This window comes from Petaurus breviceps, unplaced genomic scaffold (genome assembly GCF_028583685.1).
Source record: "Petaurus breviceps papuanus isolate PSGF00001 unplaced genomic scaffold, PetGlider_PUasm1.0 186, whole genome shotgun sequence".
NCBI lineage: Eukaryota > Metazoa > Chordata > Mammalia > Diprotodontia > Petauridae > Petaurus > Petaurus breviceps.
Genome location: NW_027185798.1, coordinates 7,878,598 through 7,900,154, shown reverse-complemented (window position 1 = coordinate 7,900,154; position 21,557 = coordinate 7,878,598). Strand labels below are relative to the sequence as shown.

The following is a 21,557-nucleotide window of genomic DNA, read 5'->3' as shown; positions in this document are numbered from 1 at the left end:
AGGGCAAGAAAAAAAGTCATTTCTGAAAATACTTATTTTCTTTGAAAAATTATTTTAATGGTCCTGTTGGAACAGATAATTGAAAAACATATGCCAGCAAGGATATGGTTAAAGTTTTTGCTTTGCCAGTAACTTTAAGTATTTTTAATAATAATTTAAGTATTTTTACTTAAACTATTGAAGTAGTTTTCCCCTGCAGATTTTCCTTTTTTTTCCTGCCTGAAGTCAGAGTTCTCTGCTCTGAGAAATCTTGGTGTTAAAAGAATAGAGGTATCACTAATTTAGCATCCGAACTTCCCTGCAGGGACAAGGAGGGAATGAACTTTGAGCATTTTTCCAAAACACTAATCTGAGAATTTGCAAATAATGAAATTGGAAAAACCTAAAACATAGAACTAGTAAGGGTCTTGGTGCACATGAAAGTTAATACAAAACCAGAATTAGAATCCAAGTTGTCTAGTGCAAAATGGGATGTTTTATTTAGTCCTATTTTTCCTGACCCATTGTTGAGGTCAGCTCCAAGATGTTTCTGGTGCCACCTACCACCCCTCAAGTTGAATCCTTTTATAGCTGCCAGCCCATCTTAGCTTTGTGCAAATGACTGCAAACATATACTTTGGTTTAGTCTAGAATCCTTGCTTCAGGACACTCACCACATTGGTCTTGGCCGGGGAGGGGGGGGGGTGTTGTTTTGTTTTCTGTTTTAACAGAAGAGATTTGTCTTCAGTTATTTCCAAATCATACTTTGGAGTCCACTCAATTTTTCAGACCTTGACCATCTTTAGTAAGATGTGGTTTTGCACCATAGTTAAATGTACTGGCTATTAGCAATATACTGCATTTCTACATTTTTAAAATTTAAAGGTTACAGAAAAGATTTAAAATTTATAGGTGATTGTTTTCTTTTATGGAAATGAGTAGCTCTGGTCTGTAATTTACTGGTCTTAACAGATATTTCTTCATATTTCTCCTCAGGTGCAAAACAAAACTAATGCAGTTGACAGTTTTAATTTTCAGAACAGCTGTTTGTCTTTTGCTTGCCTTGCCCTATACTGACAGCTAAACAAGCTTCCCCAAGACATGTCGACCTAGTACAAGTATCAACCATGTACCTCGATTCTGGTGCTCAGGGCCAGTAAACTGAGCTTACTTCTAGTCAAAAAAGCTAATGAAATTTTCACAGTATTGAGAAAATGTTTAATTTGACATTCAGTCTGATATTTCGGAGCTTCCTGTTGCCCCCATAAACAGAAGAACCTTAGTTTTGATGTATTTGGAATGTTCTTTTAGTAATAGTCCTTAACCCTGGTTAAATTTTTGGTATGAGGGAATTCAGCATAGATTTGTTTATGCAAGTGTTAATAAAACTTTTTGTAGTTACATGCTAGGATTAATTTCCAAACAATATATCTGAAAAAAATCTAGATAATCCCTTTTTACCTCTTAGTAAAATTAGAGCGAGAAGCTGAGGAAGAGAGAATCCGGAAGCACAAAGCCGCTGCTGAAAAGACTTTCCAGGAGGGAATTGCCAAGGCCAAGCTGGTCATGCGCAGGACTCCTATTGGCACAGACCGGAACCACAACAGGTGGGCTGGCATGGAGGCCTTCGTGGTAGCTAGGAGGGCTGACATGGATTTTGTTTCTTTTTTGAGATAAGTCTGCTTGTTTAAGAGAGGTTGAGTGGAAGTGTGGGGCCTTGACTCTCCTACCTTGATTAGAAATCAGAGTATTTTTAGAAAATTCTGATACCCACAATGTATTTTCAGTGATCTTGAAAGTAGCCCAACCCTAGGGGTTGTGGTGGGGAAAGGATGGGATGAAACCACGTGCTAAGAGCCCCTGGGGTCCCCTTTGTCACCCCCTTGAGGAGCATTTTTCTGTAGCTCTGAGTAAGGAGCAAGCACTTTACCAGTGAGGAGGGAATGAAGTTCCATTGGTTTTTTTGTCAAACCTTTTCACATCATCTATGCATGTTTCCTCTGTTTTTTACCTTCTTGGTATGCTTGATTTTCAGGTACTGGTTATTTTCAGATGAAGTTCCTGGATTATTCATCGAGAAGGGCTGGGTACATGACAGCATAGACTACCGATTCACTCCCCCTCGGAAAGAACGGACAGACTGCTCTGATGAGGATGGCAACCCCCGCAGTAAGTGTGCGCCTCCAACTCTCTGCTTCCCTTCTGCCTGGCAGGGCCCCTCTTTAATCTAACTATTGTTAGTTATGGAATTTCCCTTTCCCTCCTTTGTCTAAATCTTGCTATCTGGTGAGTGTTCTCTGATCTGTTGGAAGGCTTTTGGAAGCAGATCCATGTGTTATACCATTTATGTTAATGAAAAGTGGTTCTTCAACACCTTGTCTTTTGATTCTGCTAACAGTTCAGTGGACTGGGTAGGCCAGAAGTGTATTATCCTTATGTGTGATCAAAGATTTGGCCTTGATGTGGTCTCTGTTTCTGTCTCCCTGTACCTAAACTAGAATTAGGAGATGATTTGCCTAAAGTCATATAATCTTGTCACCAGAACTAGACCTTGAACCCAGCTCTCGTGACTCCTAATGCAACGAACGTTCTTTTGATTCGGTCTTGCAGCCTCCTGTTATCTGTGTGACAGTGGAAAAATCATGTAACCTCTCAGAGTCTGTCATTGCCCTTTTGTCTCTAAAATAAGGGAATTTGAATTAGCTAGCCTCAAAGGTAGCCCCTTCCATTCTTTTAGGAACGAGAGGATTTTCAATCATATTATGGGAGAAACGGTGAACTGAAGGAAGGATTTCCTTCTCTCTCTGCATGATTGACCACTAGAATAATCCAGTTTCCAAAATGCTGAGTCATCAAGATGTTTCCAAGTTGAAACAAGTCATGTTATATGGAGGCAACACTTGTTTCTTAAGTATTGTGAAAGTCCCTGAGGAGATGATGAGTTGCATTTTCTGAGAGGTGCAAATGTCAAGGCAGAATCATGAGGCTTGGGGACTTTTTTTGTTTGAAAATGAAGGACAAAGTGATCCCAAATTGTTTTGAGCATCAAGAAAGGAAAAGTGAGCTTTGGGACCAGCGTTCTCTACAGATTTAACACTGGCTCTGGAGAATAATTTCTTCAACAGAAATGTTCAGCTTGGTTGAGTAAGAGAGTTTTTCTTTCTTGGTGCCCTGAATGTTATAACAGTGAGAAAGTAGAAGTTTGTATTAGGGCTCATCTTTGTGTACCATAGTATAGTGCAACTCAAATCGTATCCTTCTGCTGTCTTTCACCTGAACCCCTGAATAAGAAGCTGAGAAGTTCTCATTCTCAAGAGTTCTGAATTAGCTGGATAGTTTCTTTACTTTTTTTTTTCCTTTTCAAATTTGAGTGTAGAGTGATTAGCTCCTATGTTTCAGGGATACCTACAGACATCCCCATTACAACTCCCCATCCCCTTCTTTCCCTTGGCCACATGAGCAAAAACCAATTCCAATTCCACATTGGTCCAAATACAAGTGCTCTGTCAGGGCAACTCTATGATATCTGGCTATGAGAAACCACTCAGTCACATCTAGGGCTTCCCTGTGGGCAAAGCACTTTTCATGATGGGCAGGGCAGTACGAGAATTATGGTCCCTGTGCTGTAGATGAGGAAACACTTGGAAGGGGCTGAGTTTGCCCTGACCCTTTGTGGTTTTCTTTCTTTAAAATCCCATGTTCTTTCCATCTTTCCCATGTTCTTTCCATCTTGTCACTTGGTGCATGGGCCTGGGCATAGAAATATTCTTCAGTATTAGAACATGTTTCTGGTCGGGAAAGAAGGCATGGCTTAACTTGGCACTCTGCTTTGACTTTATTTGATCTAACACATATACATTTTTCTTTATTTTGTAGTTTTTAGTTTTATTTTTTAGTTTACATCATTCATTTCCGCAAGATTTTGAGTTACAAATTTTCTCCCCATTTTTCCCCTACCCACTACCCCATAACAGCAATCCCACTGAATATCCCCTCCCCCAATCTGCTCTCTTCTATATCTTCTCTCATCCCCCCTCCAACTTTCCAGTAGGGCATGGTAGATCTCTATGCCCCAGTGCCTGTATATCTTATTTCCCAGTTACATATAAAATAATAATAACAATAACAATAATATATTTTTTAAACATTTGATTTTAAACCTTTGAATTCCAGATTCTTTCCCTAACTCCCGCGTCACCCAACCTTACTGGGAAGATAAGCAATTCAATATAGGTTGTACATGTATAGCTATGCAAAACATTTCCATAGTGGATATATTGTGAAAGACTGATTATATTTCCCTCCATCCCATCCCACCCCCCACTTGTTCTATTCTCTACTTTGATCCTGTCTCTTTTCAAAAGTGGGTGCTTCCAACTTCCCTCCCCCCAAGCCTGCCCTCCCTTCCATCATCCCCTGTGAGAAACCCTATTTAGTGTGTATGTCATTCCCTCCCTAAGCCAAATTCAATGAGAGTAAGTTTGACTCATTCCCTTTTGCCTTCCTGTTCTTCCCCTCCATTGTAACAGTTTTCCCTTGCCTCTTCTATATGAGATAATTTACCCCATTCTATCTCTCCCCATCTCCTCTCATTCCCCATGTCCTTTCATTATATCCCTCTCTCACCTCTTAATTTCACCTTTTAAGTATCGTCTCTTCCTATTCAACTGGTCCTGTACCCTCTGTCTATGTATACCTGTACACATATGCACTTATACTCACATATGGGTTCATACGCCCTTATACCCTCCTATATAAACATATAGATATAGATATACATTTCTATTCACTTCAACTATTCTCATACTTAGAAAATTCCTGTTTCATAAGTTACAATTATCGTTTTTCCTTGTAGGAATGTAAGTAGTTGAACTTTGATAAGTTCCTTATGATTTCTCTTCCCTGTTTATCTTCTCATGCTTTTCTTCTTGTATCTGAATGTCAAATTTTCTATTCAACTCTGGTTTTTTTCATCAAGAAAATATCATATTCCAGGGCGGCCAGGTGGCTCAGCGAGTAAGAGCACCGGCTCCAGTGTCGGGGTGACTTGGAGATCGAATCCCGGGCTCAGACACTCGGCACCACACCCAGAAATAACTGGCTGTGTAACCTTGAGCAAGTTACTTAACCCCGATTGCTTAAAAAAAAAAAGAAAATATATTCCAAGCCTTTCAATCCCTCAGTGTAGAAGCTGCCAGATCTTGTGTTATCCCGATTTTATTTCCACAATATTGAAATTGTTTCTTCCTGACTGCTTGTAATATTTTCTCCTTGATCTGGGAACTCTGGAACCTGGCTATAATATTCCGATGAGTTTTCTTTTTGGGATCTTTTTCAGGAGGTGCTTGGTAGATTCTTTCACCCTCTATTTTGCCCTCTGGTTCTAAAACATCAAGGCAATTTTCCTTGAGAATTTCTTGAAGGATGATTTCTGGGTTCTTTTTTTGATCATGACTTTCAGGTAGTCCAGTAATTTTTAAATGATCTCCCCTGAATCTATTTTCCAGGTCAGTGGTTTTCCCAATGAGATATTTCACATTACCTTCTATTTTTTCATTTGTTTGGATCTGTTTAAAAGTATCTTGATTTCTCATAAAGTCACTAGCTTCCATTTGCTCCAGTCTAATTCTGAAGGAATGATTCTCTTCAGTGAGCTTTTGAGATTCTTTTTCCATCTGGAAAATTCAGCTTTTTAAGGCATTCTTCTCCTCATTGGCTTTTTGAGCCTCTTTTACCATTTGAGTTTGTCTATTTCTTAAGGTGTTATTTTCTTCAGTCAGGTTGTTGACTCTCATTTTATAATTTTCTTACATCATTCTCATTTCTCTTCCCAATTTTTCCTCCACTTCCTTTATTTGGTTTTCAAAATCCTTTTTAAGTTCCACTATGACCTGTAAGCAGCTTATTCTTTTCTTGGAAGCTTTTGGTGCAGGAGTTCTGACTTTGTTGTCTTCCTTCTGTTCCATGCTTTGATCCTTTTTGTCCCCAAAAAAGGAATCCAGAGTTGGATTTCTGTGCTTGCTTTGCTTCCCTTGTTTGCTCATGTTGCCATTCAGTTACTTGACTTTTGAGCTTTTCACCACTATAGAACTCTGCTACAAGAGGGGGGAGCTTTGTGTCAATTGCTGGGGTTTTCTCAGCTGCTAGAGCTATTAGTTGGGTGCACCCCAGGACCTCCGCCCCAGACAGTAATCCAGATCCAAGCAGGTTAAAGCAAGAGCGATTACCCCTCAGACTATAACTGCAGGGCCACAGCACCTCAGCTACTTCTCCCTCCAGGGCTAAAGGCCTGACCGTACTCCCGACCTCCGAGTTCACAAAGTCCACACTGCACTGACCTCTCACTTTGTCCTTAGCATCCATGGGTTGATAATTCTAGAAAATGCCACAGCTGTTGGTGATCTGAAGTCTCTCCAGCCAGCAGCTGGTTGTGGTTGCCCTGAGTCTAAAACCTCTGGCTCACGCAGGGCTGGGGTTGGCTCCCAGAGCACTGCACTGGCCCCTTCCTGTCGGCCTGCTCAGCTTTCCTCAGCAGGAGGTTAGCTTCTCTGTGTCATTTCGTGGGTTCTGTAGCTCCAAAGTTTACATGAATTGGAGGAGGTGGAAGTGGGAGCCCCATGGAAGTCCTGTTTTTCCACATGGTCATTTTTCTTAGGTAAAAAAACAAGCCTAGGGAAGAATGCAGGTGTGATCACCCACCCTGGCTGTGTAGCAGAAGGCTCTGTCGAGAGTACTGTGCCCAAGCAAGGACAGAACTTATGGTAAGATGGTGGCCCATGGTGGACATTACTCCTTTCCTTGGTTCCTTTCTTAATGAAAAAATGCAGTAATTGATGGCAGTGTCATCTGAGCCGCTCTGGGAGCTATAATTTCTGTATAGCCTAAAGAAGGCAGCATGCTCTGGGGAGAAAGGAATGCTTATCCAGTCTTCAGGCTTAGCCAGGCCATCACATCACATAACATGTTGCTAAGGCAGCAGTGACTTGGCTTTACAAAGCCCAGCAGCAAGAGTGTGGGGTTGGGGTTTCCCCATTGTTGCCCTAGAGGCTCAGGGAAACCAGGATGGAGACTGGGACTTGATGGGCCACAGCTCAGTCGCTGGCTCTCGGTTTGGGGTCCCTCTTCTTTTCCATCACTCAGGTCTTTTCCATCCTGCAGGTTTTTATGTGATAGCCAGAAGGAACTGGACGAATTGCTGAACTGCCTCCACCCTCAGGGAATAAGGGAAAGCCAGCTGAAGGAGAGACTGCAAAAGAGGTAAAGACGGCTGGTCGGGGTCGGTGCCTGTGCTGGGGCCTCTGCCCGCACATGCAGACACCATGCCAGGCATCTCCCCAGCATTTAGCATGGCTCCTTGGCTGTTCATCTTCCATGGCAGTTCTTAGCATATCTTGTACAAATGTGTGTTAACCCTGTCTTCAGAACCACTCAGCCCTGTCACACTGATCAAGGCGGCCTCACAGTCTTCATTCAGAAAGTGCTTTTGGTCTGCCAACAAATGAACATTGGTGCCCCTCGTTTTTTGTTGGGTCCACTTTCATCTAACTAGGGGAAGTTTTTTTCTATAGAGCACAGACATCTTCTTGGGATATAGAAACAGAAGGCTTCTTTGCTATTAAAGGCTTTCCATCCATATCCATATATGGATGTATATGTGTACATATGTATTATATGTGTATGTAATCTGTGGTGGGCCCTTCCCCCAAGTTTCTGGATGCATGTTTTTTTATTTTATTTTATTTTATTTTTTGACTTTTGGAGGGCATTTGGGATTAAGGTAACTTGCCCAAAGTTACACAGCCAGCATTTTTTTGTGTGGGTGTTAAGTGTCTGAGGCTGGAACCAAACTCGGGTCCTCCTGACTCTAGGGCTGGCGCTTTACTCACTGCGCCACCTCGCTGCCCTGCATGTTTATTTTCATGACTAAACTAAGGTTGGATCCAGGATACACCAGAGCTGCTGTTGTGTCCCTTACCTGAGGCCACATTCCAAGGTTTTGAAAGGACTAATCTATACCACCATGCTCTAGCGGCCAGCTGATTAAATACATCGCGTTGCTGACTGGAGATTATATTACAGCTGAATATATAATAGAGATTTTCTCCTTCTCTAAAACAGATCTATCCAGGCATAGCAAGAATGGGGGAGATAGCCAGTTATAGCCAGCACGTGGCATTGTCAGAAAGGGTTTCACATGTGGATAATTGAAAGGCTCTATTTTTACCATGTCTTACCTGAACGCTAGCCTAGTTTGTGGCCAGCAACACTTGCTGTTCTAATCCTCTCAGGTCTTGTCATGGTTTGTTTTTTCCAGATACCAGGATATCACTCATTCTATCCATCTGGCCCGGAAACAGAACCTGGGCCTGAAATCCTGTGACGGCAATCAGGAGCTCCTCAACTTCCTCCGCAGCGACCTCATCGAGGTGGCGACTCGACTTCAGAAAGGGGGCCTCGGTTATGTCGAGGAGACGGCAGAGTTTGAAGCCAGGGTGAGAGTGTGCAGGAAATTATTCCCCCTTGAAGGCAGCCACCGCTTTGAAAAATTTGGCTTGGGATTTCCTTTTTCTTACCTTTTTTTTAAGGTGACACTGAGAGTCCTTATGATCCGTGTGTGTAGATGTGCAAGAAAAGACCAATGTGGGACCAGCCTTTTATTAGGAATGTCTCTGAATGTGTTCATGGATCCCCCTCTCCTAGCTGATGTCTGAAAGGCCTGGCCTTTGTGAGTGTCTGCTCATCAGGCTTCCTTTCTTAGCTTTTTTCTCCCCCTTTTTGGAGGGCAGTTGGGGTTAAGTGACTTGCCCAAGGTCACACGGCTAGTTTCTGTGTTAAGTGTCTGAGGCCGGATTTTAACTCGGGTCCTCCTGACTCCAGGGCTGGTGCTCTATTCACTGCACACCCCCCCCCACACACACACACACACACTCTCTTCTGTATTTCTTAGCAATTTTTTGGCTTCAGGTTTTCTGTTTAGATGTCCTCGCTGCCTGCTGTCACCACACTTTTAATTTCCCGTGTACTAGCCAGCCATCGGGGAAGTTGTGTTAGAATGAACATTATTTTCATACCTGAACTGTTGGTGAGCTGTGAGCCGTTACTTTGATTCCATTCTGAGGTGAAATTGAAGTAACTGCCCTAGTGGCCAGAAGTGACAGGTGTCTGGGGTTCAAAACTCATGGAATCCTAGAGACTCGTTACTTGTAAAGTTGAGTTTGTGAACTATTGGCTTCATATTCCCAAACCTGTTAAGCCTTAGCTTCACTGAGAGAGTACTCCTTGGCAACTGCCAAAAGGAGAAGCTGTTGTCTGTATCAGGCTGGAGCTGGTCGGCGTGAGGAAGCCCTGAGTCTTTTGTCCACCTACAAATGAGACTTCAGCAGCTGGTCTGGAGTAGACCAGCTGATGTTTTAGGCACTTGTAGTCTTTTGTCCGTTCCTCTTGGGGGCACTGCCAAGTAGCTTTATTGAGATTCCTGTTTGTAGGAAACTCCTCTTTTAGAAGAAATATTGCACCTTTAGCAAGACAAGCTTAAGAATTTGCTTTATCTGAATCCCTCTGGATTTCATATGAGTTGGGAGATTTCTATTTTTTGAATTAATTGTGGCTCAATTGAACATGGCATCAGGAATAATCAGATAGTTCTCATGTTTCCAATGTGGGGGCACAGCCTTCCTGGGAAACTGACCTTCCATGGGAGCATATAGAACATTACCTTGAGAATAATGTGCCTTCTCTCTCTTATTCATCTTGGCTTTCTGTGGTTCTCTACAGGTTTTTTCCCTGGAAAGCCTAAAGGATTTTGGGGAGTGTGTGATTTCCCTTCAGGCCAGTGTCATCAAGAAATTTCTTCAAGGTTTCATGGCTCCAAAACAAAAGAGGAGGAAACACCAAGAAGATTCAATAGCAAAGACAGAAGAAGTAGATGAAGAAAAGAAAATGGCCGAAGAAGCAAAGGTACCAGTCCTTGGGGAGCCATTGTCTTGACTCTGGACAGAACGGTTTTGGGTTTGGATTTTACCATTGAGGTTTTAAGCCCCTCACGTTTTGCTATCATGCTTTGGTTCCAGGGCTGTCACCTGAGCCCTCCTTTGTGGTTACCCTCATCTTGTTCCTTTTTGTCCTTTGCCCTGGCTTGGCTGTCCTGCCACCATATCCTCTCAGTGTTCTTCCCTCTTACTTCTCCCCCTTCTAGCACCAACTGACCGAATGGGGCGGGGTTATTGCATGAAAGATTTCTAGATGGGACCACGAACACCTGCCTTCACACAGTGTGAAAACTCCACTGCTGTATTGTGCTATCAAGTTTATTTTAAATGCCATTTTATGTCAGGAGGCACAGGGTTATTAATGCAGTGTCAAATAGAATGTAGAAATGGCAAAATCCCCTCTTTCCACCTCAAATTATTTCCATTTCCCACTTTATGTCACTAGGAGGCGCAGGAGGGCTGTGAAAGTGGCTCCATACACCGCAGTCTTAATTATTGAGAAGCAAAGCCCCTGACTCTGCCCCTGGGCCTTTTGGCCTTTTAAAGGGTTGAGAGCAGCCTTGCTTGCAATGGAGAAGGCCTAGATTTTGGACATTTTCAAGATGGAAGCAACAGAACATGTCAACTTGACCAGGGAGCTAGCTGCTTGGTGTGAAGAGGAAGGATCTAGTTTTAGAGAAGGTGGGAAATCCAAGTAAGAGCTCTCCAGCAGGCAAGTTGGAATAGGGAATAACAGCTAGAGATGTGGGCTGGACATGGAGATAGGGGATGTCCATATGAGAGTTACATGTGTGCTAGAGGAATAGGTATAGTCAGAGTACTAAGAGATCAGGTTGTCTGACAAAAATGCACAAGGGCCCTTGAAAAAGGCAGAGAGAAAAAACGGGCCGAACCAAGTGACATTTAGTAGCCTATGATCTCCTCATAGTTTAATACTTTATTAACAGCCAGTATGCTGAGCACCGCAAAGGACAACAAGGGGTGTGTGTTAGTTGGAGGGGGTGTGAATGAGAGCCTTGACTGGTAGGCCCCCTTCCCTGCCTGGGCCCAGACTACATAGTCTTTGGTCTTCTTATCATTTTTCATAACTGACTTTTTAAAATACCCAGTCCCTTCCCCCTTCTGCTTTTGAGAAACAGCAGAGTAGCGTGGAAAGGCCTGGCCTTTAAAGACTAGGATTTTTATCTGCCTTGAATTGTTTGGGCCTCAGTTTAATGGGTTTTATGATGGACCTAATTGGTACAACCACCCTCCTCAGTGGTGAGGCTGTTTCTAAATGTAATTGTGTTAATAACAGTTTCTACATCTGGTGATTTTTACCCTCGTTGAGCAAGAGCTTTTTCTCCGGCCCCGGGTGGACTTGTTGGATCCTTTTTAGGAGAACCTCAGACACCACCAGAGCTTTCAGAGGGGGTTCCTGCTAATGCTGAGTTCCCAGAATTTTTTTCCTAATTCAGTTTCATACAAAAGAGACTCAGCTGAACTCCTCCCTGGCCAGTGTGAAAGCTGGGCCCAAGTCTTTGCCCTTCCGTCCCTCCTTGAGCACTGCCCTGGAGCTGGTTTCTTTTTTTTTTCTTGTATGTGAGGGTTGAGCAATCCCTGGAGGATTCAGTGCCTGCGTTTGGTCACAGGGAAAGCTACTGGGGAGGGGGTCCTTCCCGGCCTACTCGTCAGGGCCAAGATACATGGCACATTAATAAGACTAAGGCAGTTTTCTTGGAAAACTAAAAGTGTTGTCTCCAAATGCCTCCAGCCATGTTCTTCATTGAAATCCCTGCTCTTTCAGGGGCAGCTAGGAGACACGGTGAATAGAGCACCGGCCCTGGAGTCAGGACCAGAGTTCAAATCTGGTCTCACACACTTGACACACTTACTAGCCATGTGACCTTGGGCAAGTCACTTAACCCCAATTGCCTGCCCTCCCCACTCCAAAAAAAAAAAAAGCGAAATCCCTGCTCTTCTCTTGCAGCTCCCCACCAGAAATAACTTGGACACCTCTTTTTTCCCTCCCTGTTGGCTCCTGCTTGGCAGCAGATGACCATTGGCAAAAAACATGCTTTCTAAACCCTGGGCAGCAGGCAGGGCTTGGTGCCTGTTCCTGGGATGCAAGGGGACTTGCTAGGGCAGTCCATCCCAGTCTCTCTGCCCCTGGGCCTGACAGCCTGCCTCTTCCATTCTCCATGCTGTTCTTGTCCGAGCACTGGAGCGTTGTCAAGGACTGAAGTGTTATTCTATGTGCTGTCTTCTATCCTTTCTCTGTATTTCTTGTATAATCTGTTTTTCAAAAAGACTCCTTTGGTTTCAAACCTGGAATAACTTGGATTTTACATGAATTTATTGTATTAAGATTTCTAGTAATGGCAGGCCAGATTCATAGACCCAGCCAAATTCCAATGAAATTTCCAATTTCTTCCTTTGTGACCCTCTTTTTGGATTTTATACGTGCTGACATGAGTGTGTTGTCAGTTAAAATTCTTTTCCTGGACAGCGGTGTCAAACCCTGCATATTGACTCAGGAAACCTCAACTAATATTGTCCATGTTGCATTTTTATTTTGCTAAACACTTTCCAATTGCATTTTAATCTGGTTCAGGCCAACATGAAGGTTGACCAAACCTGATTTAGGACAATGAGTTCAGACCCTGCTGAATTCTAGCGCTGACTCCCTCGCTTGGTATCCCCCTCCCCCCCCATCTCCCTGCCCAGCCGGAGCGCTGCACAGATTGTGTGCGCGAGGGCTCTGGCCTCGTCCCGCAGCATCGCAGATCAGAGGACACAAGTCAGGGTTGTTGCCACTTTGCCTCAGTTCACATAGAATTGTCACCGAGTTCTTCCTGATTTAGGTCCAGTGCCCTCTCTGCCATGTGGCACTGTCAGTGAGACATGCCACAGTTACAGACTGCCCATTAGGACAGAGAAAAAGAAAACCGTGGATGCAGTACCTCCCTATATCCACTGGAGGGCAATGCTGGCCATCTGAGTCTCAGGGAAATGAATTAAGGGTTTTCCTGAGGTGACTTTGAGTTTGCCCGATGGGGAGCAACCCTGCTGGAGTGGCACTCGGTGCCCCCTCCTGAGTTCTGTGGGGTGGGGGCCTTGTCATAGAGAGGGCACATGTGTGAGGTTATCCTAAACTTCAGGGGGCTCCTGGCTGTTGATGGTTTTTCTGTAATTCAAGTGTGGGGGCCATTTCAGAGCCAGCCTCACACAAAGGGTGGGGTTGTGGCATGGCCTGGTTTGTAGCCACCTTTTTGTTGGTACAGCTTGGTCTCTCCTTCAGTGGGTATATCTGTGTGGGCCCCTATGCCTGCACGTGTGTGCACACAGCCCATGGCTCTTGGCATCCAGGGTGAGAGCGCCCTGGCCCACCCCAGCCACTGACAGCTCTATTTTAAGGCCTGCAGCCCAGCAGGATCATTGACTTCTAGTGTGTCTTCCCTGAGGGGGAGGACAGGATCACTTAAAATAGACCTGTCTTTGCTCAGGGTCAGTCAGTGACGTCCATTTTCAGGGCCACAGATCTGCCTTCACCTCATGTGTATGTAGTCTCCTAGTTCTGCTTTGCTCAGAATTAGTTCATGCAGATCTTCCCTCATTGTTCTGAGGGCCTCAACTCACTCACCCCATCCCTCCATTAGAGTTTGTGAATAGGCATCTAAAGTATTTTAGCATCTAAGGAACCCTTTTCCTTTGCCAAGAAGTATTGATATAAGGATATATGGTGTGTTTTTTCAGAGTGCCTAAAATGTGCCAGACTTGCTGAGTTAGCTGTGGGGGTGCAGAAGTGAAGTAGTTCCTGCCCACAAGGAGCATGGTCTACATGGGTAATTAAGGCAGTGTGGTGTGGGCTGTGGAGAGCTAACAGCCCTCGGCCTTAAAAATGGAGGGGTGGGGGGGATTGAGGGGAGCAGAAGGTTTTAACTCTACAAGAACAATCCTTCAAATTTTGGAGAGGAAAGCCTTAATGCTAATAGTGGGAGCGGGGCAGCAGAAAGACAGAGGCTTGTTCCTGCCTTCCTCTCTGTCCTGGTGGACTTGTCCTGTAGGTATTTTGAAGAGGGACGGGACAGACTCCTTCCCTTGGACCTTAAAAGCATTGGAGAGGAGGTCATCCATTCCAACCATCATTTGCAAAGGCCCAGAGATGGGAGATGGATCACAGTGCCGACTATTGGGCTCAGTCTTAAATCACTACAGATAGAAATATTGAGGCAAAAATTTTACATGGCTCTTTAGCTAGGACTGAGCTAGTGGAAAAATGAAAGTGGGTGCTCTCTGTATGGAATAGCCCTGACCTCTTTATGGTTCCCTAGAAGTTTGCTCCTCCCTCTCCAGATGGAGGCCATGCTCTCTTGCCCTTAGATGGCAGATCTTAGTGCTCTGCTAAAGCTGTTGCTTTTCTTCGATGCCTGGTGTTGTGGTGGTGTTCATTTAAAGCATACTGGGAAGGTGAATGGCCTTCGTGATTTCCTTGTTTCCCCTCCTCCTTTTCTGCTTTATCTCTGCAGAGATTTGTCACTAATTACACCATGGAAAGGTTTCCAAATAAGGCTCCCATCTTCTAGTCCTCAGGCCACTTTGTTTTCTCTGTAGGTTGCTTCAGCCTTGGAAAAATGGAAGATAGCGATCCGAGAGGCCCAGACCTTCTCTCGAATGCATGTGCTTCTTGGAATGCTTGATGCCTGCATCAAATGGGACATGTCTGCAGAGAATGCTAGGTGCAAAGTGTGTCGGAAGAAAGGTATGACAGTGGAACACCCTGGGGCTAGCACTACCATGCATAGAGTGTTTCATTGCTTTTCATTGCTAAGCCTTTCTGTATCATCCTAGGATTTCTATACTCACAGTAAGCATCTCTACCAAATTTAGTAACCAGGGGTAGTGGTAGTGGTAGTAGTAGTAGACAGATGCTTTTCTTGAGATAGACATTCTCTTTCTCTCTTATACACTCTTCCCCCCCCCCCCCTTTGTCTGTCTGTCTGTCTCTCTCTCTCTCTCTCTCTCTCTCGTCACATATGCAGTGCATTCAAACTGCCTCAGGTTACCATCCTGGTCCTGTGGTTTAAAATCCTCTTTCTACTTATAATGACAGGGCTACATGTGGTTTGATGCCAGCATTGTTTTACTTAGTTGAGAACCAGTTTGGAGGGGAAAAAACCCAAAATATTTGGTCACATGAATTATTGAATCTCCAGCATGTGCCTGAAAGCATATCGCTACAGGGGAGTCTTTGTGGTTCTTTGCCTGGTGATTTAGCCATTCCTGCCAGAGCCAGTCTTATCTAAATCAGGTCTGGTTCCAGCCCCTCTGCCCAGAGAAGTATTTAGAAAGGCACTTGGGGAGATGTCCCCCGAGAGGCATGAAATCAGTGATCCTGGCACCTGCACAGTGCAGGAGGTTCCTGCAGACAGGCAGGTAGTAGCATCTCGTAGAGGAACAGAGCTTACATTTGGGGAGAAAAGCCCAGGGGCAAAGCTTGGTTGCTTGGGGCAGCCTTTTTCTGAGTTGCCAGCCATCCCTACTTGCCTGGATCTCAAGAGGGTGGGCTAGCTGTGACCAGCTGTTTGCTGCCCAGTCCCCAATTGGCTCCTGAGCTTAGTTCAGGGCCACTTCAGGCCAGTTCATTTTCTCTGTTTGGGCCCATCTGTTTTCATTCCCCCATTTACAAAATGGGAAGATTAGTTCTTGGTTCTTTCATCTTTCTCTCTTAAAAGTTCTTAAAAGGGATTTGTATATGGGTGAAAAAATTACCAAGGATTTGAGCTGAAACCAGTAATAAATTTGCCTAAAATGAGTCTCATCTGAGTCCTTCAGTATGGGGGGCAAGTGGGGAGGTTAAGGTTATTTTAGCTTTGGGTCTGTGACTTTGTGAGTTACAAAAATAAGAGGAATTTGCCATATCATAGACTTAACACAGGGCACTTGCCTGGGCCAGACCTGCCCTGCCCTTGCCTGCTCAACCAGTAGAATGTTCTGGCCCCAGTGAGTCTCCCTCCTGGAGACTGAATGTCTGTTGCTGTGCTACTGGACAACATGACTCTGGGGTGGTTTGTTTTTTTGTTTTGTGGTTGGGCTTTTGCAGGTGAAGATGACAAGCTGATCCTATGTGATGAGTGCAATAAAGCCTTCCACCTGTTTTGTCTGAGGCCTGTACTCTATGAGATTCCAGATGGAGAATGGCAATGCCCAGCCTGCCAGCCTGCTACTTCCCGACGAAGCTGTAGGGGCAGGTGAGTGAGCCTGAGCTTCGTGCCCAGTGTGAACTCGGGGAGTCTCATTTTGCTTCTGGACCTGGCACATTGACCCTTGCACCAACAACTCTCCATTTTGGCGACTCTTGCTCAGCTCGCATCGGATGCCTTTGTTACCCTTACTGAGGGTGAGAGGATCTTTGTTTTGTGGAGGAGGTCAAGCGTAGAGCTGCGTGATCCTTGTCCTGTCTGTCCCCATAAAGTTGTATCCTGCTCCATCTTTGTTATAGTTAGAGAACAAAAGGAAAGAGCCGTCCTGCTCCCCAAAGGTTAGGCCTTTAGCCAGCTGGTGTAGGTGGAATTGTACTTGCTTTGATGTCTTGGTCACCTGCAAGCTGTCTCAGCTCCTGGAATGGAGCCATCAGTGGAACTGACACCTGTCGGCTTGCTGTTGCCCTCTTAGTATTCATCCGTAAAATGCTGAGCTGATCACAGGCAGGGATGTGTCGCCATTTTGTCTCTCAAGGGAGAGCATGCTTGACTTTAGTTTGTGTCACACCTGGCCTTCCTGGGTCAGATTCAGTTCTCACTGGTGACTGTTTGGACAAATGTGTAACATGTGGACAGATGCTGCCATGGCCTGTGTCCTACCCAGTCAGTTTCCCTTCTCCCCTAAATAGAAATTACACTGAAGATTCAGATGATGAGGATGATGGAGAAGAGGGGGATTCAGAGGAGGAAGAAGAGGAGGAGGAGGAAGAGGAGGAGGAAGATTATGAAGTGGCTGGAGTTCGATGTGAGTTTTTGAGTGCATGACTGAACTTGGACTTGATTTGTTTACATTAAACTTCTAATACCCCATAGCCAGACCACCATGAATCTTCTTCTCCGAGGAGCTTGTCCCTCTGATTAACTTGTGCTCTCTTGCTTCCTACTTCCCTGTGTCACAGGTGCCATCCCTCCCAGCTCCCTTAGACATCATGTTGTATAGCCAGGGATGGGCTGTCAGGTGTGTGTGTGGGGGGGTCCTGGCCGGAGCCCCTGAAGAAGAGCACAAAGGTTCTCCACTTTGTGGTGGAAGTTAAGGAGTGTTTCATTGTAGCCCTCAAACAGTTGCTTTTGGCCTCTTTTGGACAGACAGTGCTGAGCTTTCATTTACTATGTGCCTCTTGTCTGGATGCAGTGAGACCTTCCTGGGGAGGCAGTTTGGCTGATTTATCATGGCCTTATTTCTTTATGGCTAAGGATAAGGGTGCTCAAGATAAAAAAAATTTGCCCCTATATTGGTTTGTCCAGATTATAAATCCCCCCGTCCCCCCATGTTCACTCTGGTTTGTCCAGTACTCCTTCCCCACAAGGTTCAAGGGCGGCCTTCTTGGAAGAGGGTGAACGGTGAGGGCTCACTCTCAGAACAGTGATTAAAAAGACTAGTGCTTCCTGCATTGTCTCTGTAACAGAAACACTAGCCCCAGAAGTGTTTTCCCTTTACCAAGAGAATGAAAAATCCACATAGCTCCTGGTGTGGGAAGTGAATTCTGAAGGTTCTCACGTATCAGACCAGTATTCTGCTTGTTTTGGCCATTGGTGTCAAAGTTCTATGGAATTGTTCTCCTTTCTTCCGCTACGACCACCCTCCACCCCACAGTCAGTGGAACATCGTACCAGGGTCCACCGTCAAGAAGCGTGTCAGCTGTTGAAATCGGGGACCAGTTCCTAGTTCTTCAAAACCCGTAACCCCACCATGGTCTTTAGGAGCACCAGTGTCTGGGGACAGTCAGCTAAAGAAGCTAACTCAGATGTTCCCCACGTCAGTTTGGTGTCCTCCTTGGGGCTTTGAATTCACAAAGGTGCTGGGACAGTTTTGCATGGATCCCTAAGGTCCTGGTGGACCAGCTTTATAGCATCCCGCAGGATGCTTGTCTCAGTGGTTCTTCTTGGCCTCCCAGGCTCTGCTTTGGGCAGGGATTCTCGACCTCTTGGAGTAGCTGGGCCCTAAGCCAAGTGCTCTGACAATAGTAAAAGTAGAGCTGCTGTGGTCTAAAAATACAATATGAAATGTCAGTTCAGTCTTGGCCTCAGCTCCCCAACCCTGCCCAGAATTTCAGCTGCTGAGTGTCCAAGATGGGAGCCTGGAAAAATCCTTGTGGCAATCCTTTGGTTTAATGGAGAAGGCCCGAGCTTAGATCTTGGTAGAGCATTTGTTTCTGAGGCCATTCTAGACAGTGCTGGCTTGGGGGCGCATCACCAGACAACGTGCCAAAAGCAGTGGCCTTGATGTGAAACTGAGCAGGTGACTTGGGGGCCAGGCTGGCCACTGTCCATTCGAGGGCTACAGTCCATGCTTGTGGCTTTGTTGTGTGGTATAGTCCAGCAGCAAGGGGATAACCACAGAGATAAATACCTCCTAGGCTGACCAAAGTGAGGGTAGAGCTCAGACGAGATCAGCCCTGTGGCCCTCTATGTTCTAGTCCCTGAGCAGAAAACACCTGTCTTGCCTCCAGGCACCTTGTTGGCCTATATTTCTTTGCAAAGAAATTGTGTAGAATTCTGGGTCTATTGGCACTTGCCCAAGGGTCTTCAGGACAGCCCTTTGCTTTCCAAAGGGATTGTGAATGAATTAGATTTCCCGAAGCCTCCCACTGGCTGCTTAAACTGGTTAAGTAACTGGGAGGGGATGGGGGGGCGGGGCCGTGGGAGGTCTTTGGCTGCTTCTGAAAGGCAGTATCCCTTTCTTCTCTGCTTTTCTCTTTGGCTTGTTTTGTATCTGGAAACCTCCCTTGTAGAGAAAAGGAAGCCTGAACATCCCATCTGGGAGGTAGAGGGCTGGAGCTGGGGGATTCTCAAGTTATCCCTGCCACTGCTCCTTCTCTGGTCTAAAGACACACTTTTTTATTTTAGTACGACCCCGAAAGCCAGCCCGGGGCAAGCATGGTGGCATCTCCTCCACTTCGAGGCCAGGCCGTCGTGCAGGAAAGAAGTTACACCCTTCCAGGAGCTCCCGGCAGAGGGCCCTTCCGGTGGAGGAGGCTGAAGTTGACGAGCTGGTAAGCTGGAATTGCTTCCAGGCGACAGGCGGGGATGCTCTCCCCTCCCTTCCCCCACCTCCACTTAATGGGGGAAAGGGGTCTTAGAGCAGGACCCAGCTATGCCTGGCATCCCTTTGCATTCGTTTTCACACTTTGTCTGCAGCTTGTCTTTAAATAGTATCCCTCTGTCTCTGGAGGGGGTCGGAGGGGCCAGGCTCCTGGGTGTGAGAATGCCAGCAATGCCAGAAGCTTGCTTGCTGTGTTGGGACCTTTTTCTGACAGTTGTTGGGGGAGACCCTCCCGGCCTTCAGACTATCAGTGCTGTGCTGCCCAGTGGTTTGGGTGGGAGGAGATGCAGGCACAGCCCCTGTCCTTGGTCAGAATGTCCATTGGTTCTTGGGGTGCAGCAGAGCCTGGGCCCTGCTGTGGCCTCCACCTGCCCAAAGACCTTCTGGTGAAGCTGGGTCACCTAGTACAGCCCAGAGGAGGGTTTGAGAGCTGCTGGGCCTTGCTCACTCAGCCCTTCCTTCTTATCGTACCTTCTTCATCCTCCAATCTGGAACTGGACAGCTCTGGTTTTCCCTATATTTTTCTCCATGACAGCAAAGTCCCAAGGGCCATCAGCTGTTGCTGGTCATGGCTTTAAATGACACATTGAGCCCTTCTAAAAGCCGGCTCTGACCCTGGCACAGCTACTTGGGGAAAGGCAAATGGGGCTGGAGACAGGCAGGCTGGGCATGCTCTCCTTTGTCTCTTCTCGAGCATTCTGCCCATCAACTCCCAGAAGACAACGAGACGCTCTCTGCCCTCACTCTGAGCTTGACTTTATAAAGGGATCATTATTATTGATGCCACAAAAGCCCCTGCTGGCCTTTGTTATTGTAAAAGAAAAGAGAAGAAAATATTTACACTATTTTCATCTGGGATGCGCACACACTCTCTTCCCTGCTCTTCCTGCCCCAGTAACACATGGCGTACACACGCTTGCGCACACATGTGCCAGTGTGAACCTGCCTCTGCCCAGTTTTCATCCCCCTCGTTGCCTTCCTGTACTGCTGGGGGTTCACTAGTGCCACCTTCTTTCCTCTGCTTGGAAACAGGTGCTTCAGACCAAGAGAGGCTCTCGAAGGCAGACGTTGGAGCTGCAGAAGTGTGAAGAGATCCTCACCAAGCTCATTAAGTTCCGCTTCAGCTGGCCTTTCAGGTCAGCATCCCAGCCCTGGCACCTGCAGCCAGCCATAGCTCCCCAGTACCCAGACTGAGGGGGGCTCTCACAGGAATGGTTCATGGGCAGAGCCCCCATGCTCTTTTCTGGGACCAACCTTCCCTGGACTCGGTAGTTGGGCTGACAGAAGGACAAGGGGGGAGGGTTGGCAATGTCCTTGCTGGCAGCGGGCTTGTCCCTGGCATCTGTCACTGACCTCTTCTTCCCCCCCCCAGGGAGCCTGTGACCACAGAGGAGGCAGAAGATTATTTCGAGGTTATCAGCCACCCCATGGACTTCCAGACGATGAAGAATAAATGCTCGTGTGGGGCTTACCGCTCGGTGCAGGAATTCCTGTCTGACATGAAGCAGGTGTTTGCAAACGCAGAGCATTACAACTGCCATGGCAGCCACGTGCTGACCTGCCTGGCGAAGACAGAACAGTGCCTCGTGGCCTTGGTGCACAAGCACCTGCCGGGCCACCCATACGTGCGCAGGAAGCACAAGAAGCTCCCGGACCAGCCCCTGGAGGGGGAGGTGGGGGACAGTGACCCAGAGCCGCCGGGACATTCCAGGGGGCGGAAGAGGAAGAAATAAGAGGAGGCCAGGGATGGTGTCCAGGGCGGTGGTGGTGGGGGGAGAAGACTGAGCGGGCCTCCAGGGATGGTTCAGGGGGAGCGCGAGAGTGACCCTGCTCTGAGGCCTCCCCTTGCTGCCACCACTGCTGTTGTTGCCGCCGCCACTACAGAGAAAACTGAGCACCTGCTTCAGATACAATAAATATTGTTAGGCAATGTTGGTACTAGGCTGGCTTCTGTGCCCAGAGTGGTCTGGAGGGATGGAGCGGGGGCGGGGGTGGGCACTCTTGCCGCCATGTTGAAATTGTTAGGAAGTCAGTGAAATGCCAAGGTGTTCCCTGGGAATCCCGTCCCCCCCTTGCTCAGAGATCTCTCCTCCTTTCCGGCCCCTGGGGGGCTACCATAGAGGGCTGCTTGCAGAACCGAGCCCCCGCTCTAGTGCAGGGGAGTGATTGCTTTGCTACACAGGACCAAGAGGAACCAGGCCAAGGGGCTGCTGATTTTAAAATATATATATATATATATATATACACACACACATACATATATATATATTTATAGATGGTCTTGATTTTTGGACACCCCCCCCC

At 46.4% G+C, this 21,557-nt stretch overlaps 1 protein-coding gene across 2 annotated transcripts in view; it reads left to right on the top strand.

Moving 5' to 3' along the window:
- The window catches only part of BAZ1B (bromodomain adjacent to zinc finger domain 1B), a 67,253-nt gene extending 46,066 nt beyond the window's left edge, over positions 1-21,187 (top strand). For both annotated transcript variants that reach the window (XM_069089475.1, XM_069089474.1), the window contains exons 8-19: positions 1,448-1,586; positions 2,015-2,148; positions 6,635-6,740; positions 7,138-7,236; positions 8,294-8,471; positions 9,754-9,936; positions 14,562-14,709; positions 16,051-16,198; positions 16,840-16,955; positions 19,058-19,203; positions 20,286-20,389; positions 20,626-21,187. In XM_069089475.1, coding sequence (XP_068945576.1) covers positions 1,448-1,586; positions 2,015-2,148; positions 6,635-6,740; positions 7,138-7,236; positions 8,294-8,471; positions 9,754-9,936; positions 14,562-14,709; positions 16,051-16,198; positions 16,840-16,955; positions 19,058-19,203; positions 20,286-20,389; positions 20,626-20,986 — 1,862 coding nt within the window. In that variant the 3' untranslated portion in view covers positions 20,987-21,187. The remainder of the gene's footprint in view (positions 1-1,447; positions 1,587-2,014; positions 2,149-6,634; positions 6,741-7,137; positions 7,237-8,293; positions 8,472-9,753; positions 9,937-14,561; positions 14,710-16,050; positions 16,199-16,839; positions 16,956-19,057; positions 19,204-20,285; positions 20,390-20,625) is intronic.
- Positions 21,188-21,557: the final 370 nt, after the last annotated feature.